This window comes from Coregonus clupeaformis, chromosome 29 (genome assembly GCF_020615455.1).
Source record: "Coregonus clupeaformis isolate EN_2021a chromosome 29, ASM2061545v1, whole genome shotgun sequence".
In the NCBI taxonomy this organism is placed as follows: domain Eukaryota; kingdom Metazoa; phylum Chordata; class Actinopteri; order Salmoniformes; family Salmonidae; genus Coregonus; species Coregonus clupeaformis.
In genome coordinates this window covers 56,373,783-56,386,121 of record NC_059220.1, presented here as the reverse complement: position 1 = coordinate 56,386,121, position 12,339 = coordinate 56,373,783, and the positions used below count along the sequence as shown (strand labels likewise).

At 43.3% G+C, this 12,339-nt stretch overlaps 1 protein-coding gene across 1 annotated transcript in view; it reads right to left on the bottom strand.

Moving 5' to 3' along the window:
• Positions 1 to 12,339, bottom strand: part of LOC121576676 (cadherin-13-like) — a 670,880-nt gene that overhangs the window by 380,266 nt on the left and 278,275 nt on the right. The window contains exons 5-6 of the mRNA XM_041890029.2: positions 2,787 to 2,792; positions 2,379 to 2,531 (exon numbers count right to left, since the gene is read on the bottom strand). Of these exons, the coding sequence (XP_041745963.1) occupies positions 2,379 to 2,531; positions 2,787 to 2,792 (159 nt within the window). The remainder of the gene's footprint in view (positions 1 to 2,378; positions 2,532 to 2,786; positions 2,793 to 12,339) is intronic.

Below are 12,339 nucleotides of genomic sequence, written 5' to 3'. Positions count from 1 at the left end.
GCAAACTAGAATGCTATTTGGCCCTAAACAGAGAGTACACAGTGGCAGAATACCTGACTACTGTGACTCACCCACAATTAAGAAAATCTTTGACTACATACAGACTCAGTGAGCATAGCCTTGCTATTGAGAAAGGCCGCTGTAGGCAGACCTGGCTCTCTAAAGAAGACAGACATGTGCACACTGCCCAAACAATGAGGTAGAAACTGAGCTGCACTTCCTAACTTCCTGCCAAATGTATGACCATATTAGAGACACATATTTCCCTCAGATTACACAGACCCACAAAGAATTTGAAAACAAATCCAATTTGGATAAACTCCCATATCTATTGGGGGAAATACCACAGTTTGCAATCACAGCAGCAAGATTTATGACCTGTTGCCACAAGATAAGGGCAACCAGTGAAGAACAAACACCATTGTAAATACAACTTATATTTATGTTTATTTATTTTCCTTTTTGTACTTTAACTATTTGCAGATCATTACGACACCGTATATAGACATATGACACTTGAAATGTCTTTATTATTTTTGAACTTTTGTGAGTGTAATGTTTACGGTAAATTGTTTTAATTGTTTAATTCACTTTCTTTTAATCATCTATTTTACTTGCTTTGGCAATGTAAACATATGTTTCCCATGCCAATAAAGCCCCTTAAATTGAATTGAATTGAGAGAGAGAGAGAGAACGAGAGAGCGAAAGAGAGAGAGAGAGAGATAGAGAGAGAAAGAGAAAGAGAGAGACACACAGAGAGAGACACAGAGAGAGAGAGACAGAGAGAGAGACAGAGATAAAGAGAGAGATTGACAGAGAGAAAGAGAGATTGACAGAGAGAAAGAGAAAGAGAGGGGGAGAGAGAGACAGAGAGAGAGAGAGAGAGAGATAGAGAGAGCGAGAGACAGAGAGAGAGAGAGGGGGGGGGGACAGAATGCTGTTGTGGACTCTGGTAAACAGCCTGTGGTTACAGCCTGTATAGACGAATGATTGGCAAGAGGACATAGTCCAGTGAGTCTAACCTCACACAGAGACCTCTGGCCTGTGTGTGTGTGTGTGTGTGTGTGTGTGTGTGTGTGTGTGTGTGTGTGTGTGTGTGTGTGTGTGTGTGTGTCAGCCTGTGGGCTGAATTAGCAGCCATGTAATTATTCCTGATGTGATGCTGTTGCCGGGATTAGCTGGAAATGCAGTTATTTTGCCCAGGTACCACGGAATTAGGTGAAGAGTGCTTCATTGCTGAAGCCAGTTTGTGTGGGTGTGTTTGTGTGTGTCTGTGTGTGTGTGTGTATGTTCCTGCCTGTGTGTGTGTATGTTCGAGAAAAGTCCTGGGAGTCAGTCCACCATGACTCATTTCCAAATTCTGAATACATATGGACAGGAAATTAGTATAGCAGACCAAGGGGGAGAGACAGCGTAATTGCATGCCATCCTTGTAGCTATGTTTTTTCTGGATCTAATGTGACTAACAGTACAACAGCCATCCCAGCACCAAGCCTATAACGGCAACAGGTCATACATTTTACATTTTAGTCATTTAGCAGACGCTCTTATCCAGAGCGACTTACAGTTAGTGAGTGCATACATTTTCATACTGGTCATGTATGTAAGCAACTAGTAACAACCATGAACAGCACCTTTCAATGTAAAAGTCAACACCCACACACAATTCTTTAAACCACTGATACATGATAAACATCAAACACAGACAACTAAACAGGCAAACAGCCCCTTACACAAACTTACGCAGGTGGATGCAGTCACACTCCTTAATCGAAATGTAACTGAAGTGAAATGGCAGCCTTTGATGCGTGCATGATTGCCAGTGGGGACTGAGATTGGAAATCTGTGTGTGTGTTTATGTGTGCGTGCATGCATGCTTGTGTGTGTGTCTGTGTGGGCACGCTTTTGTGTGTGCGTGCATGTCTGAGTGTGTAGCTGGGGAGAGCTGAGGAGGGAGATGTAAATGTCAAGTGATGTGCTTGGCTGTGTCTGATTTGAACCCACCTGGGCCTGCTGGCTCCCTCCGCTCCTCACTCTTTCCCAAGGCAATGCTAACCCCAGAGGCACTAGGCTAAACTAGATTCTCACAGTCTCTTTATGACTCTTTTGTCACAAAGCTCTAACTTCTGACTGATAGAGTCAAGTCACCCATGAGAGAATTTGATACAATTTTCTCTCAGACAGATTCTGCCAGAAATATGCAGTCTAGATATGGCATCAAAGTCTGCAGCTGAAACCTAAACACCTCTACTGTGAATATCTCATTTTATGTTTCGTCCATTTTTGTTGTACATAAACGGATAAGCATCAGCTGATGGAATCAAAATGGTGGTGTTTCTTTCTTCTTTCTGCTGTGTGTGGTAGGGCAGGGTACTCACCGTGTAGGAATTGATGGCCTCTCTGTCCAGCTCTTGGCTAACGGACACCTCTCCGGTCAGCCTGTTGATGGTGAACACCCCCTTGGGGTCCTGATCTGCACCCAACCCAGTCATATGGAAGATGTGGTCATCCTCCATGCCTGACGACATCACCTGGAGTCACACACAATAAAGTACAACAAGTAGTAATTAGCAAACTGTCAATGCTAAATGATAACTGACTGTATTTCGCCAACAAAAAATATGGATTGTGTATTCATTACATATGTATTCAAATAAGGCAAAATCTTCCAAGCAAACGTCCCATTGACATCAAAACATGATTGATTTGAGTGAAGTGCGTGTATGAGCAGATATATTGAGATGAGAATATGGTTTGGCCAGATGTCTAATCAGATGTGTACTCACAATAAGCTAGCAAAGGCATCAACATCCACAGGTCCCAGCAGGAGAAGGCAGGTTAGAGGCAAAAGAGATCAGAGCATGTTAGATTCACACTGCACTGCACACTCACATGATCATACAAGGCTGCACATGTCAAACACAGACTGGTTTGACATGTAAAACCAGTGCTTACAGACTGGTCCCAGATCTGTGTGTGCTGTATAACCAACTCCTATCATTGTTGTGATGCCAAACACCAAAGGAGTTGGCAAGACGGCACAAACAGATCAGGGACCAGGCCACAATGTCTATACTATATGAAGATATACATGTAACTGACAAAATAATGGAAACACTTGAGTAAATGAGGGATACAAAGTATATTGAAAGCAGGTGCTTCCACAAAGGTGTGGGTCTTGAGTTAATTATGCAATTAACATATCATCATGCTTAGGGTTATGTATAGAAATGCTGGGCAGTCCATTATTTTGGCTACCATAGCTATGCCCCCATAGGATGACAATGCCCCCATCCACAGGGCACGAGTGGTCACCGAATGGTTTGATGAGCATGAAAATGATGTCAGCCATATGCCACTTATAGGAGATCCCGAAGAGGCGCCTGAGACAGCGTTTCCCACCACCATCAACAAAACACCAAATTATGGAATTACTTGTGGAAGAATGGTGTCGCATCCCTCCAACAGAGTTCCAGACACTTGTAGAATCTATGCCAAGGTGCATTGCAGCTGTTCAGGCGCGTGGTGGCCCAATGCCCTATTAAAACCCCCTAGAGTGAATTTCCACGACCCCGCATAAATCGAATTAGCATAATAAAAACATTCCCTTGAAAATCCGTCCGTTTAAGCTAGAGATATCAGTTTTTTGCAGTGGATGCATCTCAATCCACCGCATCCGCTGAGGTCGAATTTCCGCATCTGCGGTAAAAGGTGACAGAGCAAGAGTGGTGTTTGTCAGACCATAACACATCCTGAAAATTGGTCTTCTTACAATATCGTCTGTAGTGTCTGAAGAGTTTGGGCTACACACTAACATGACCCCTCTGTGGAAAGGTGAGACCCTAATGAACATGTACCCACAGGCCTCACAAGACTCGTCTGAAGGTCCCCTGGTACCAGTTAAAAAAATTAATGGAAGTATATATGGAGGCAGTTTACAGTAGTTCCAAAAATAAGGGGTCAAATACATGTAAAAACAAAAACAAATTTGAATAATCTTATATCTCTCAGATATAGGACATACACTTCAAAACAAACTGCATTTAGATTTTTTTTTGTGACTATCTGTTGTTCCATGTAGTGAATCTGTTATTCAATGCATTTGTATGGGCTAATAGCAGTAAGGCCAAATTAACATTTTTAGCAAATCATTTTTTTATATATATTTTTTGATACTTCAAGGGGTCTCCTTTATTTTGGCAGTTACAGCACTTGTATATTATTCTAAAATGCATGTATACTGTGTCCTTCAAACAATAAGGAAAACAATGGGTAGTTAGTTAATTTCAATCACAGATAATAAAATATCCTTGATGTCCTTTAGCCCATAGACGCTGTACAATATAACATACAGTATGTAGATATTTTATAATCACATGAGCAAGACAGCATGTATGCATTTGAGGACTGTTGAACACTATCATCCTTGGTTCTACTCACAGATAATTAAATGGAAGTATTCACACACAGCTGCAGAATAGCCAATCTGAGTACTGCACAACCATTCAGTACCAGCTACATTAGACTCTCACAATGGTCTGTGTGCACTCTCAAAAAGGACCTGCATTAATGTGTTTTGAGGACAGAGTTATCATTTTGGGAGTGCATGTAGTCCATGATGAGAGTCTAATTTAGTTGCTACTCAAGTCACATGGCACACAAAGAAAACACATACAGCACATGTATGTATAGGCACAAGTGTAGTCTTGTGTCTATTTGTATACAAGGAAGAATGGCAGCATTTCAAGGTAATCTGTTGTTCCCGTATAGACATTGTGCTAATCCGCTGGTGGGGTTTGCTCTTTAGAGCCATTGAAGTCCAGAGCCTTACAGCTCTAAGAGGAAATCCAACATGGCCAGTTTAATCCCTGCAACAAATCTGCAGCTTGTTTCAGCACTTCCCAGTGGAGAAGACAGGGGAGAAATGGTTCTGCTGACTTCTACAGGTTTCAGAAATACAAACAATAGATCAGTTTTCAATCAGACTGCCTCCTGGAGTTAGTCTGGGGGGGTGATGGATAAAGGAAGTCTTAAATGTGTGTTGGTTCTCAAAGCCGAAGGTTACCATTATTTAGGACATTTAAGCAAGCTGCCTCTTTCAGGGGCATGTCCATTTCATCAAACAGTCTCTGATCCGTACCAACACCTTCTTTCAGCACTCCACCACGCTGCGGCCCAGTCCAGCGGCTAACCTAAGCCGTATATCTAATTGGGCTGTGAATCATTGATGTTGGCCATTTTTGTCATGAACTTTAGGCCTAAGTGTCTATAAGTCTTTTTGGAGAAGTGTGTGCCATCTCCACCACCACTACGGACGCAGAAGGAGTGATGCTCCACAGTGGGGGTAAATGGCCCCTCCCCTGTGCCTTCACCACTCAGGGAGCTAGAAGGTGACGTCTAATGAGAGAGTGCTTCAAGTGTTTCTCTCTCTCTCTCTCTCTCTCTCTCTCTCTCTCTCTCTCTCTCTCTCTCTCTCTCTCTCTCTCTCTCTCTCTCTCTCTCTCTCTCTCTCTCTCTCTCTCTCTCTCTCTCTCTCTCTCTCTCTCTCTCTCTCTCTCTCTCTCTCTCTCTCTCTCTCTCTCTCTTCTCTCTCTCTCTCTCTCTCTCTCTCTCTCTCTCTCTCTCTCTCTCTCTCTCTCTCTCTCTCTCTCTCCTCTGAGGCTGGGTACATTGCAGGTTCCACTGGCCCCCACTACTCTCTCTGTTCTCGTTCTCTCCCTCTGCGCATCTCGTTTGAAGTAGCAAAACGTCAGACTCTCAACAGTCCCAAGCCACTGGAGTCTGTGGGAGAGGAAATTACAGCACACTACAACGTACTCCTCATTCGGCCTTCATACATTATGTAGTACCCCTATCTTCCTCCTCCTCCTCCTCCTCCTCCTCTTCCTACTCCGCCTCCTGTTCCCTCGTGTGGGACGCTACCGTTCTCTAGATAGGCTCTGTAATGGCCTTAGAAGAGTCCTGTAAGATGTTGCTAAGGGAGTGCTTCTCTTGTTGAATACCAAGTTTACCCTTTTTTCTCATTCACAGTAGCTACACTGAGCACACACAGCTAGCAACTGCAATAGATATAAATGTTTTAAAACAGTTATTAGGTAGGCAGAGAACACCTGCAGAGTGAGTGGTAAACTGGGTCACATGAAGAAGGACCCAATATGTAGTCAGAGTTTGCTAATGCAGCATCTTAATGAAGTAGCTATATAGGCAGTGGGGAAGGCGTGCACACACACACACACCCGCACCCCCACACACACACATGGCCCTCTCCATAGTCTTGACAATCCCTGTGTGGGAGCTCTAGTTGGAGAAGCTCACATATTTCTATCACCTCTCATTCCCATGGCAGCCAACATGAAAGAGTGGAGGGCTCTTGCTGTAGCCAGCTGATGACAGGGGGTGTGGATCCTCTCTACATCTCTCTCCATCACAACACAACAAGAGAAGAGGAGGAGGAGGGAGCTCTACACCACCAGAGCACTTTGCAGTAGTCTCCTGATAAGCGCTGGTTGGATGAATGCTAATTATTTTCAAGTGCAATGTCGTGCATCACGCCAGTTCAAACCCATATGAAGGCTTGACTGTACACCTGCCTGTGAGATCTAAAGTATGCTAATGCTTAATGGCTCAGTCCACCAGCACTGTAAGACACTTCACTGACTTTAGTTGAAATTCTGCCACTTAGAATTTTGGGCAGGGTGAAGTTTCAGTATCCTGAAAGTTAGCAACAACTTGGGGCAAACAAGGCAAATTAGGAAACACAGACCGAGACGTAGAGAGCACTCACACACTCCCAGTCTCAGAGTGTCTTTCCATGTCTGGGAAGAGTGGAGATGCAGTCTCTACAGTGAGCAAACAGATTGCATCAAGATGTCCCCAAGGAGCTCTTCACAGCTCTGGAACATATTCAGAAGGAGTGTCTCTCTGTTTGCTTTATAGGGTCATCACTGGCAGGCAGGTGGAGAAGAGAGGAGAGATCTTCTGCGGTGCTTCAGATGTTCTAACAAAGTCAAAGCAGCAGATGATAATAGCAATCAGAGGCTTGGATCAGCCTGAATGTCTGCTCACTCTGCTGGTAATTAGCAGGAAGTATCTGGAGGGGCCCCTGGTCCCTGGGCCTCCTGGTCCCACCTGGCCTTTGAGGTGGTGATGAGCCTGGCTCGTCCTCGTTGCACAACGTCCATCCGCTCACATCAATGGGGAAACAATGGGACAATTAGTGCCTCTGATTGGCTGTTAAGTCCTCGTTAAAGGAAATCAGCCAAGGTGAGGAACTTTCAGGCTAAGATGAAAATGTGACTAAAGATTGTATTAACTATTTTGCTCAAAGAAGGTTAACGGTACCGTAAGCTTCAGTAACTAAAGTGAAGTTAAATTATTTCCATGAAGAGACAGGCTGATCCACTCAGTCTGAATTAAGCTGTGTTCTGCACTGACCTCCAACAGCATATATTGTAGCCTCTGGTAGTGAAAGTCCTACTGCTCTCCCTGCACAGTAACCATCAGAGTATTCACAAGAGAAGAGTTCCATGCATATGAAACAAAACTGGAGCCTTTAATTTGTACATTTCTATCATTCCTCACCATCCTGGCCAGCTTTCTTCCTTTTCTTCCAGTTCCTTCTGTCTTTCGCTATTTCACTCATTCTGTTTTCTCAATATCACAAATCCACATACAGTCCTGATTGAGATGTTTCTCTGAATGCATTACTGTGAACTCAACGTTTCAATGTGACCATTTATAGAGTTATCTAGGAAACAAAAGATGAACATCATAAAATAGCTCTAAATAGGAATAATATGAAGTTGATAGCAGTAAGAGTGGTCAGACCGATAACACCTTTGTTATGCTGCAAAGTGCAAGGTGAGTACTCATATACAGTGGGGAAGAAAAGTATTTAGTCAGCCACCAATTGTGCAAGTTCTCCCACTTAAAAAGATGAGAGAGGCCTGTAATTTTCATCATAGGTACACATCAACTATGACAGACAAATTGAGCTTTTTTTTCTCCAGAAAATCACATTGTAGGATTTTTAATGAATTTATTTGCAAATTATGGTGGAAAATAAGTATTTGGTCACCTACAAACAAGCAAGATTTCTGGCTCTCACAGACCTGTAACTTCTTCTTTAAGAGGCTCCTCTGTCCTCCACTCGTTACCTGTATTAATGGCACCTGTTTGAACTTGTTATCAGTATAAAAGACACCTGTCCACAACCTCAAACAGTCACACTCCAAACTCCACTATGGCCAAGACCAAAGAGCTGTCAAAGGACACCAGAAACAAAATTGTAGACCTGCACCAGGCTGGGAAGACTGAATCTGCAATAGGTAAGCAGCTTGGTTTGAAGAAATCAACTGTGGGAGCAATTATTAGGAAATGGAAGACATACAAGACCACTGATAATCTCCCCTCGATCTGGGGCTCCACGCAAAGATCTCACCCCGTGGGGTCAAAATGATCACAAGAACGGTGAGCAAAAATCCCAGAACCACATGGGGGGACCTAGTGAATGACCTGCAGAGAGCTGGGACCAAAGTAACAAAGCCTACCATCAGTAACACACTACGCCGCCAGGGACTCAAATCCTGCAGTGCAAGACGTGTCCCCCTGCTTAAGCCAGTACATGCCTAGGCCCGTCTGAAGTTTGCTAGAGTGCATTTGGATGATCCAGAAGAGGATTGGGAGAATGTCATATGGTCAGATGAAACCAAAATAGAACTTTTTGGTAAAAACTAAACTCGTCGTGTTTGGAGGACAAAGAATGCTGAGTTGCATCCAAAGAACACCATACCTAATGTGAAGCATGGTGGTGGAAACATCATGTTTTGGGGCTGTTTTTCTGCAAAGGGACCAGACGACTGATCCGTGTAAAGGAAAGAATGAATGGGGCCATGTATCGGAGATTTTGAGTGAAAACCTCCTTCCATCAGCAAGGGCATTGAAGATGAAACGTGGCTGGGTCTTTCATCATGACAATGATCCCAAACACACCGCCCGGGCAACGAAGGAGTGGCTTCGTAAGAAGCATTTCAAGGTCCTGGAGTGGCCTAGCCAGTCTCCAGATCTCAACCCCATAGAAAATCTTTGGAGGGAGTTGAAAGTCTGTGTTGCCCAGCGACAGCCCCAAAACATCACTGCTCTAGAGGAGATCTGCATGGAGGAATGGGCCAAAATACCAGCAACAGTGTGTGAAAACCTTGTGAAGACTTACAGAAAACGTTTGACCTGTGTCATTGCCAACAAAGGGTTTATAACAAAGTATTGAGAAACTTTTGTTATTGACCAAATACTTATTTTCCACCATAATTTGCAAATAAATTCATTAAAAATCCTACAATGTGATTTTCTGGATTTTTCTCATTTTGTCTGTCATAGTTGACGTGTACCTATGATGAAAATTACAGGCCTCTCTCATCTTTTTAAGTGGGAGAACTTGCACAATTGGTGGCTGACTAAATACTTTTTTCCCCCACTGTATATTGCATCTGCCATAAGCCACCACAAGGCCAATGTCTTACAAGCCAGGGAAATCTGTTCTTTATTGCTTTTCCCCTCCTTCAAGCTCATCTAATCTAAATTGATTGTAAGAGGCTGTGTGAGACAGTTTAGCCTAACATTGGCTCTTTTCACCATAATAGTGATGATTAACATGTAGAAAAACAGAAGGGAAGGAAGGGTGGGATTCCTCCCCTCACAGTCATCCTAACACAATTAACACAATCAATTAGACTAAATGAACAAGGCCCCTGGCACCAAGCCGGTGCACTGAGCAAAACGCTTGTACGACCACTTCCTGCTTTGCTCTGGAAGAGTTCTAATAAATGGTAGCTAATTACTCTCCTGGAGAGAAAGTGAAAGATGTGAGAAAGGAAGAGAGCGTCGGAGGTGCCGTATTCAGAATCAACGAGGTGTTCCTCTATTATTTTGCTGTGTTAGAGCAGGATACTGGTATTAATATTTGGTATTTTTGTATTTTATTAGGATCCCCATTAGCTGTTGCAAAAGCAGCAGCTACTCTTTCTGGGGTCCACACAAAACATTAAATATGACATAATACAGAACATTAATAGACAACAGCTCAAGGACAGAAGTACATGAATTATTTCATTTTTACAAAAGGCACACGTAGCCTACATATCAATACATACACACAAACTATCTAGGTCAAATAGGGGAGAGGCGTTGTGCCGTGAGGTGTTGCTTTATCTACTTTTTGAAACCAGGTTTGCTGTTCACTTGAGCAATATGAGATGGAATGGAGTTATAATGTCTCTATATAATACTGTATGCTTTCTTGAATTTGTTCTGGATTTGGGACTGTGAAAAGACCCCTGGTGGCATGTCTGGTGGGGTAAGTGTGTGTGTATGTGTGTGTGTCAGAGCTATGTGTAAGTTGACTATGCAAACAATTTGGGATTTTCAACACATTCATGTTCCTTTTAAAAAGAAGAAGTGATGCAGTCAGTCTCTCCTAAACTCTTAACCAAGAGAGACTGGCATGCATAGTATTTATATCAGCCCTCTGATTACAATGAAGAGGAAGACGTGCCGCTCTGTTCCAGACCAGCTGCAGCATAACTAGGTCTTTCCTTGCAGCACTCGACCACACGACTGGACAATAATCAAGATAAAACAAAACTAGAGCCTGCAGGACTTGCATACATTGTGTGTTATTTGTACCTGGCGCCGACGAAGATGGCGGCCTCGTGACTAGCTCTTAGGAATCTTTGCGGTAATTTGTTTTTTTTATGTATTATTTTTTACATTATTAGCTCAGAAAGTGTTTTGTATCATTACGTACAGCTGGGGAAAACTATTGGATATCAGAGCGGCGGTAACTTACCAGAACTACCAGCACTATGACCAGGAATATGATTTTCCTGAAGCAGATCCTTTGTTTGCTCTCCCCAGGGCAATTGAACTGATTCCAGCAGCTTACCCAAAACATCGCCGGCGGAGGAGAGGCACTCGGAGCGGCCTGCTGGCTCGACTTAGGAGGCGCGCACACCACCGACCGCTTCCAAGTATATTACTCGCTAATGTTCAGTCTTTGGATAACAAAGTCAACGAGCTCAGGGCAAGGAATTCTTTCCAGAGAGACATCAGGGCCTGTAACATACTTTGATTCATGGAAACATGGCTCTCTCTGGATATTCTGTCGAAGTTCATTGCGCAGACAGAAATAAATATCTCTCCGGGAAGCAGAAGGGCAGAGGTATGTATTTCATGATTAATTGTAGTAACATACAGGAACTCAAGTCCTTTTGTTCACCTGACCTAGAATGCCTCACAATCAAATGCCGACAGTATTATCTCCCAAGAAAATGTTCTTCGGTTATAGTCACGCCCGTGTATATCCCCCCTCAAGACGGCCCTCAAAGAACTACTTATCGTAGCTGGGGATTTTAACAAAGCAAATTTGAGAACTAGGCTGCCGAAGTTCTATCAACATTATGACTGTTGTACTCGGGCTGCTAAAATTCTCGACCATTGCTATTCGAACTTCCGGGATGCTTATAAGACCCTCCCCCACCCTTCTTTCGGCAAATCTGACCACGACTCTATTTTGCTCCTCCCTTCCTATAGGCAGAAACTCAAACAGGACGTACCCGTGCAAAGGACTATTCAACGCTGGTCTGACCAATCGGAATCCACGCTTCAAGATTGTTTTGATCACGCGGACTGAGATATGTTCCGGGTAGCTTGCAAAAATCATTTTGACGAATACACTGAAACGGTGACTGAGTTTATCAGGAAGTGTATAGGAGATGTTGTGCCCACTGTAACTATTAAAACCTACCCTAACCAGAAACCATGGATAAATGGCAGCATTCGTGCAAAACTGAAAGTGCGAACCACCACATTTAACCATAGCAAGGTGACTGGGAATATGGCAGTATACAAACAGTGTAGCTATTCACTCCGCAAGGCAATTAAACAGGCAAAACATCAGTATAGAGACAAAGTGGAGTCGCAATTCACCGGCTCAGACACAAGACGTATGTGGCAGGGTCTACAAACAATCCCGGACTAATCAAATCAAATCAAAGTGTTATTTGTCACATGCGCCGAATACAGTGAAATGCTTACTTACAAGCCCTTAACCAACAATGCAGTTTTAAGCAAGAATAGCAAAAATATATATATATATATAAAAAAACACCAGTCTCAACGTCAAAAGTGAAGAGGCAACTCCGGGATGCTGACCTAGGCAGAGCTGCAAAGAAGAAGTCCAGTGTCTGTGTTCTTTTGCCCATCTTACTCTTTTATTTTTATTGGCCAGTCTGAGATATGGCTTTTTCTTTGCAACTCGGCCTAGAAGGTCAGCATCCCGGAGTC